This window comes from Seriola lalandi, unplaced genomic scaffold (assembly GCF_002814215.2).
Source record: "Seriola lalandi dorsalis isolate HSWRI2012SDOR001 ecotype SW California unplaced genomic scaffold, Sedor1 jcf7180002054962, whole genome shotgun sequence".
Classification (NCBI taxonomy): Eukaryota; Metazoa; Chordata; class Actinopteri; order Carangiformes; family Carangidae; genus Seriola; species Seriola lalandi.
This window is the reverse complement of record NW_019525513.1, coordinates 441,608-449,525: the sequence shown is the minus strand read 5'-3', so window position 1 is coordinate 449,525 and position 7,918 is coordinate 441,608. Positions and strand designations below refer to the sequence as shown.

Genomic DNA, 7,918 nt, shown 5'->3' with positions numbered 1-7,918 from the left:
TTACCTTCTCCTTCAGGTCCTTGTGTTTTGTGTGTTTTTAATATGATGAGGCCTTATGTAGGAGCCAGCACTGTTCTGATTTCTGTTCCTGTGAAGCCATGTTTGTATATATGAGTTGCACTCGGTGGGATTTTTTGAGGTTGAGGTTGAGTTCATTTTAGGATCACTGCTTGGTTGAAAAAATTTCACCACAGCGCTGGGGCTTTAAAAGAAAAGTTTTCAGCCATTGTGTTTATCTCAGGCCTGTGGGGCGTTCAGGTTCAGTCTGTTCAGAGGGGAAAAACCACTGACACATTATTTTAGTTGTACATCACATCCAGGATTACTATGAGTGGTTGTTTTCTGTTTAAAAATGGACCTTGGGGGTTATGTCGAGGACATATATAGTTCACACTTTAGCCAGAAGGTCGGATTATTATCATATTTATTCTATATTCTATTTATAACACCACATAATCTCATGCTTATATACAAGTAAGCTTAGAGCTTTGTGCTTGCCCCCTATGTGTCAGTCCAACCAGACTCCACCACTCAGTTACTGCACTTTTACTTTTTAACCTTGTTTTACTGACATCACTATCTGAAGTATATCAATTCTAACATGACGAGAAGATTTAGCAAAGTGTGTGCCTGTTTTAATAATGTCAGCTAACATTTTGTCATAAGATTTTAATATATGTAGCATTATTTTCCTTTTTTTTCCCCCTTTTCATAACAAGAGGCCCACTGAAGGGAATCCAAATCAAGCCAAATGTTATTTTTATTTCTGAAGAAATGGAGGACTCTGGCTTACATATGTGTATACTGTATGCAACCAATTTTGTGCTAACCAGCTGTAATATATTTAACATTGGAGGAAGAGCTTGAGTTTAATGTTTTGTATGTTTATATGATTGGAGAGAAGAGGAAAGAAGACACATTCAGACTGTTCATATCTTTACATTATTTGTAGTCATATGCTCTCCTTTCAGTAAAGCAGGAGGTTCAGGTTTCTGTCTATATAAGATATCCTCTTCATGTCTCCCCTCTAAGATCATGATCCTCTGTAAACTATGGGTATTATACAGTTGCCCTTTTTTTTTAAATAAAGCAATGGAAAAAAGCTTCTGACTCACACACTGGTTTATTTAAGTCTTGAGCTAGAATTCAGTTATTGTGTGATTGATTTCATGACAGGCAAAAGTTAAAAATTGGTTGAAAATTGGAATAAATGTTTGGTCCTACATTAAGACTATTTTAGACCACGCAACTCCTAGCTTTCAGCTAATACAAGCTAGCTTTCTGTAACATACTTTCAAAATAATACATTACAACAAATACATTAAAACTAGACTGTTTCGAGGCTTGCTAGCAGCTGTGTGAAGCTAGCTGTAACTAAGCACAGTAGTGGTTTGAGCTACATGTTTAGGCGGTAATGTTTATCGGTTTTCACCATCTTGGTTTAGCATGTTAGCATGCTAACATTTGCTAATTAGCCCAAAGTACACCAGCTGCTCATTAGTTTTGTAGGTATTTGGTAGCAAATTTACTTTAGTACTGTACTTTTGAGGTACAAAGATACACATTGTACAAACTTTTGAGGTACTAGTTAATTATTTAAAAAGGTTCTGTAAACGAACGTCACTGCCACGTTAGCCCACGCTAGCATAGCCGTGATATGAGCCACGGCAATGCTGACAGTTAGCCAGCTAGCAGTAGCAACATGAGCCGAACACATTCATATAATTAGGAACGGTAAGTTAGCTAACGTTAACACGCCTACTGTGATAACGTAACAGACATTTAACATTATGGACCATCAAGCTACTTACATATTAACGGGAAGAAAAGCCAGTTCCGAGTCAAGCGGGACCCTAAAGTTTAGCCGCTCGTAGAGTTTCCCCATTTCGGTAAAACCGGACCAGTATTGGCTCCATGGTCCTGTCACACGAATTACACTGATAGAGCCAGTAAAAACTTTAAAACTTTATGTATGTTTTGACGGTCCGCATGGCCAGTCCGCTCTTAAGCTGCTAAAAGCACCATTATATTTATATATTTATATATATTTATTTATAAATGCTCACCATAAAGCTCTGTAGGTTTCATTGTTTGTCATTTGATATATTGTTATTGTAAAAAATATCCGTATGGCCACTTTGATTATTTCCAATTTATGTGACTTTAGAATATACAATGGTATTAAATACATAACATATGATCAACATAAAAATAGTATGCATTATTATAGATTGTTGAAGCACCTGAGGTCACCAAACTCCCCAGTTTTAACTTGTCAGGAGAGAAAATGAGAAATCTAAACACCACTGCGTTGGATCATGGATGTGCAGGATCTTCTAATTAAAAAATACAAAAAAATAATATAAAATATAATAAAATCCAGCCAATAGTTTTTGAGATTTCAGACTGACAGAACTACATTATAAATAGTTTCATGCTGCTACCATGGCTGTAAACAATGCAATGTTTGTTTTTTGTGTAGAACATAATCTTCCTTTACTAAGTGCATTTAACATATGAAACTTCACAAAACGCTTTCAGTCATTGTGTCAGATTCGAATGAGTTTTATCGACACGAACACTTCCGAGTTACTGATTTACAGTCTCAATCCTCACATGGGACAGATCTTGATGCTGTCAGAGCTTGAGGAGAACTGGCCAAGGGCAAAGTCCAGACCCACCCCGACTCCACTCCCGACCCCGAAGCAAGCGTAAAGTGGCTGGGTGAAGTTAGCGCGGAAGGTGTGAAGGTGTGTCATGCTCTCTGCCACACTGTGAAAAGACAGTGTCCCTGTGGACAGATCCAGGTAGATGCCCAGACGGGGGGAGTAGGTGACCGGTATGTCCCTCTTCTCATTGTCGTGCATGGCTGAGCAGCAGGTGTCCGACAGCTCCAGGGTCCAAGACTGGGCGTTGTAGCCGAGACCTGACCTGGCGTCTGAGCCCTTCCTGTTCAACGCCCCGTAGGCTACGCCCATAGATGATCCCCGGCCTCTCCACTCCACCTCCCAGTAACAGCGCTGGGCGTACAGCGGGCTCTGGCACATCACCTGGGTCCAGCCGTCAAAACGTTGGGGAGTGTCGGGGTAGGGCTGAGCCGCCCCCTGCAGGGTGGCTTTGGTGTTACCGTCTGAGAGAGCCAGTCGGCGGTGGGCTGTGTTGGGGTCAAGGGTCAAGGTCACAGAGTCTAGGAGAGAGACAGACAGAGAGAGTCATTCACAAGAATATTCATCAAGCATGAAAGTTAACTTAACATTCAATGACATGAGTATAAAACCTTCTCTGCATCGTCTAATATATAAAATCTAATGTTGTGGTTAAACACTGAGACTCACACTGCAGGAACTCCTCTCTGGTCCTGGGCTCTGGGGCCTGGATGCTGTCCAGGTTGATTTCTCTCACTGGAAAATCAAAGTTTGTCAGTTCATGCACAAACACTTTTTGATTTTCTTTGTCTTACACACTTTTGGATTTTTCAAGTATCTCAGATTTTCATTCATGTTACTCACGAGCAGGAAAGACAGGAGCATGATTCATGGTGTCAGGGGTGGGCGAGTCCAAAAAGAGACCAGGGTTAACTGTCCAGTGAGGAGACAATGTTAAACACATTAGTATTACAACACATCTTCAAGTGATCAGACTGAATGTGCCAATTAGATATTAATTTGACATATTCTTACTTTGTGTTGGTGTTTCAGACAGAGCAGCCATCCCCCCTGTTGAGTGTAAACAGAGACACACATTAAGACAGTAAAAACTTAATGTACATGCCACATAACTCTACTGACTAAATTGAAATATCTGCAAAATGTCTGCAACACTTGATAAGGCAGATCCATGGCAGCATATTAGATGAGATACTGTATGAATGAACGTGTAATGGGAGGTGTAGTCAGGCCTTACATGGGTTTCCTCCTGCAGGTGGTGTGTTGTTGACCGGGGTGGCCTGGTTGGTGCCCCGTCGATGGGAGCGGAAGAGGCTGCTGATGGACGCCATCCGACTGAAAGCTGACCAGGGGGGAGGAGACAGAGCAGGGAGAAGAAAAATAAAAGGTGTTTCAATCATGCAAGTGTTTGTCAGAACTGCACTGTTCAGGTTTGGCCAGCTGGTGGCGGCAGATGCATTTTATCTAAAGGTTTGTATTATACCTCCAGTCGATGCTGGTGCAGGAGCAGGAGCCGGAGCAGGAGCTAGGAGCAGGAGCCGGAGCCGGTGTGGCTGGGATTGGAGTCGGGGTCGGAGCTGCAGCAGGAGCAATCTGGTTCTGACTGGACCTGCTCCAGAGGGACTGAGACTCTCTGCGACTGGGGGTTGGACTGGGTCTGGGGTTGGGTCTGGAGTTGGTCTCCCTAACTGTTTGGAGGACGTGTGAGGTGTTAGATCAAGGTTTGAGACACAGCCGGAGGAAACAAGACACCAATCAAACATCTCACATGTGACACCTAAACTTTGTCAAGTCGACAAACCTGTTCCTCTCTCCTCTGTCTGGGGGAGTTCGTGTTTCCTCTGTCTGCAACAAGGAAAAAGAATATTTTTAAAACATGTTCACACATTTTTACTGTGAGTCAGTCTCACTACAGTTTATCCTTCATTAACAGCACACAAAGTCTCACCTCGTGGTGTATTTCTGCTCCTCACATCTTGACCTTTGAGGCCTATACCTGAATAATTAAATGTCATGTTTAATAAGAACATACTGAATTACTTTTGATGTTGTTATATATAGAATATTATAATGAATGTCGGTACCAAGTCCTCGTCTGTCTGTACTCCGCGATCCGACTGAGACACTGGGAGTAGAAGCTGTGAGACATGAAAAGACTCAGATTCATATCAAAAATGACAAAGTGAAAAGAGGCAGTGATGATGGACAGAAGAAAAACTCTGAACACACCTGGTGAACGGCTGTTTGTGTTGCGGGAACCCAAACCAGAAAACACTAAAGAAAATCAGAAATTAGTTATTTGAATAATGAGAATAATGAGATTATGGAAAATGTAATCCTATGATATATTCAGACTCACGTTTAAATATCCCCACTCTCTGTCCTGCGCTCCGATTGGCTGTAAGAGGTAAGAGGAAGTCACAGTTAAGTAAGAAAGCTCAACACAATCACAACTTTATTCATGCTCATGTTGAAAAGAAAAACGTTTAGAGCTTACCGTCTCCCAAAGTGAACATTGTTGTGTCGTTGACTGGAAGAGAACAGACAATAAGAGGAAACATTATAAAACATGAAAAGAAAAGATGGTGCATAAACAAGAAAAGACTCAGACTGACCTTGTTTTGTGATCTTGCCCAGCTCCTGGTTGCACAGGTCCTCCACTCGCTCCCTGAGGTCCAGGATAGCGTCACGAACAGGCTCAAAGGAAGCTTCCGGATTGACCACGACAGTAGGCAGGTCCCCCGACTCCAAGGGACTGCACATGGACTCGTAAGTCTGAAGGAACATATGGTTTGACTGTTAAGAGGAAATATACGTCCTTACAGCAGACAGGACCTCCAACCTCCTTAACACGAGCCATCAGGACTTCCTGTAACTTTGTGATGTCACAACAAAGCAGTCACAACTCCCAGCCATGCCCCAAGCCCCGCCCACCTGGACCCACCATCCAACCTTGCAGGATTTGGTTTCTCTGAGTGTTTCACCTGAAATCTGCTGTATTTAACAAGGAAGAGATGGATCCCACTTTAGTGTGCAAGCGTTAGCATGTCGCTCAGCTAACATGAACATCATGTTTAAATAATGTAGTGTGAATGACGATGAGCTGTAATAAAAGAGAGTGAGAGTCTAACCCTCGACCCCGTCTCTATGCAGCCCAGTCTACCTGCAGGTAGTGAATGTGGTCTTCACAGCGAACCAGGTCCTTCATCTCCGTCTCCCTCCTCCTCAGCTCCTTGATCTCTGCCTCCAGACTGTCGGCCACCTCCTGGGCCTGGCCCATCTTCTCCAGCCTGGCCTGATCCAGCACCTCCTCCAGGAGCTCCTGCAGACGCTCCACTGAACGCTGCAGGTCCGACAGCACCTCCTCCGTGTCATCGTGCACCCTGTCTGAAGAGCGCTGTGCATGCAGCGAAGAAGAAGGTGATTCCAGTAGGTGAGTACAGAGTAAACTGTGTAATTTATGACGTTATTGTAAACATGGTGAACTCTGCTGACCGACCTTCATCCCCTCCATCACCTTCTTCATGTCTTTGAGCTCCTGCTCTCTGTCTTTCAGCCTCTGCTGATTCTCCGTCTGCATCTCTAACAGCACTTTCTACAGAGGGATACATAAAAGACACGACATCCAAAACCCGTTCTGACGTCAAAAAGTCACACAGACACCAAGACAACACCGGCAGGAGGAAACAGCTGTGTGTAGAGCGACACAGCAGACAGCGTGAGAGGGTGGAGCGAGGGACAGGAATGTAGTTAGGCATGTCCTCCCAAACAAAAGGAGAGAGGATGACACTGAACCAGAAACCCATCAGCAATAGGGGTGATATGCTGTTGATATATAGTATTGATTGTCACCTGTAGAGACAGCTCTTTCCATCTAAGGTGGTTTATGGAAATAAATAAAACAGTGTTCCAGTTTATGATCTGTTATAAATATTTAACAAGTCAAAATTAAAAGTACTGATATTGTTAGGTGTGCTGATATCACACTGGGTACAAACAGGAAGTATTTATGTGAAAAGTCTGTGTGAGTGCTCACATTCACATCTTATCTATTGTTTCTGTTATTTTCATCAGGGAAAATGTCAATCAACGTAATTTTTTAAAGCAAAAATGTCAGTTTGTGCTTGAGATGGAAATATTTTACACTATTTTCTCTCATTTTGTTGAACAAACAACTCAGTTAATTGAGGAAATAATTGCTAATTTATCAGTAATAAAAATATTAATCAGTTGCAGCCTTGGTTGAGTGATTAGACGCACACCTGGCTTAACAAATACACGTAAAATGCATCTTTATCCATAATGAATTACTCAACTTACTCAAAAGGATTTTATCTGCAACACAAGCCAAACACTTGATACTGAATCACATAACAGTACACCCTGGTTACCGGCTGAGGGACCCTCATCACCGGCTTCTCCTCTGGAGCCTGAGGCCCCTGCAGCATCCATAACTTGCCCACCTGTTTCTCCATGCGCTCGGCCTTGGTGGACACACACTCGTGGCCTTTGTGCTGGTTGCTGGTGCACAGCCAGCAGACGAACATCTTGCACTGGCGACAGAAGAACTCCTGCAGGTACTTGTGCTGGGTGCAGATCTTCTCAGCCAGGTTGCCCGTGGGTGCGATGAGTTCGTGCTTATTCAGGGCCTTCTTGGTCTGGTGGGGCTTCAGGTGGGCTTCGCAGTATGAGCTCATACACACCAGGCAGCTCTTGACCGCTGCTTGCTGCTCTCCTTTGCACATGTCACACGGCACTGCTGAGGAGGAGAGCTTCCCTTTGGATCTGGATGAGGAGGAAGGAGCCCCGCGGGCGCTGCGCATAGATTCACGCACATCAGATATGAGGGCCCCCTTGCGGAGCTGCTCTACCGCTTCAGCCAGCATGGTGTTCCTGGAGAGGGAGGGCTTGGGGCAGAAAGTCTGGCGGCACTGGGGGCAGCTGTAGATCCCCTTGGGGTCGTCCTTGCTCCAGTAATCCTTGATGCAGGCCATGCAGTAGCTGTGCCCACAGGGGATGGTGACTGGATCGTTGGGGAGATCCAGGCACACGGGGCAGTTAAACTGCTCCTCTGTCCACAGTTTACTACTCATGGTGACGGCGTCAGACAAAACAGAGGGAACACACTGACAGAATACAGAGATGGTTAGTAGGTATGAGAAATTTCTACACGTATAAAGCAGAACATGGAAGAGAAAGATCCAGAGATGCAAAGAGGTCGGTTTAGTCTGGACTCACAGGAGGGAATGCTG

The 7,918-nt window shown here is 44.0% G+C and overlaps 1 protein-coding gene across 1 annotated transcript; it reads right to left on the bottom strand.

Annotated features, from left to right (window-relative positions):
• Nucleotides 1-1,104: 1,104 nt before the first annotated feature.
• Nucleotides 1,105-7,910, bottom strand: trim25l (tripartite motif containing 25, like). The gene is given in 17 exon segments (XM_087170820.1): nucleotides 1,105-3,187; nucleotides 3,336-3,401; nucleotides 3,510-3,578; nucleotides 3,681-3,716; nucleotides 3,904-4,008; nucleotides 4,150-4,226; nucleotides 4,228-4,360; nucleotides 4,467-4,511; nucleotides 4,615-4,662; nucleotides 4,751-4,804; nucleotides 4,896-4,940; nucleotides 5,026-5,064; nucleotides 5,164-5,196; nucleotides 5,282-5,441; nucleotides 5,830-6,063; nucleotides 6,166-6,261; nucleotides 7,130-7,910. Coding segments are annotated over 17 exon segments (2,445 nt in total). The 5' UTR covers nucleotides 7,760-7,910; the 3' UTR covers nucleotides 1,105-2,612.
• Nucleotides 7,911-7,918: the final 8 nt, after the last annotated feature.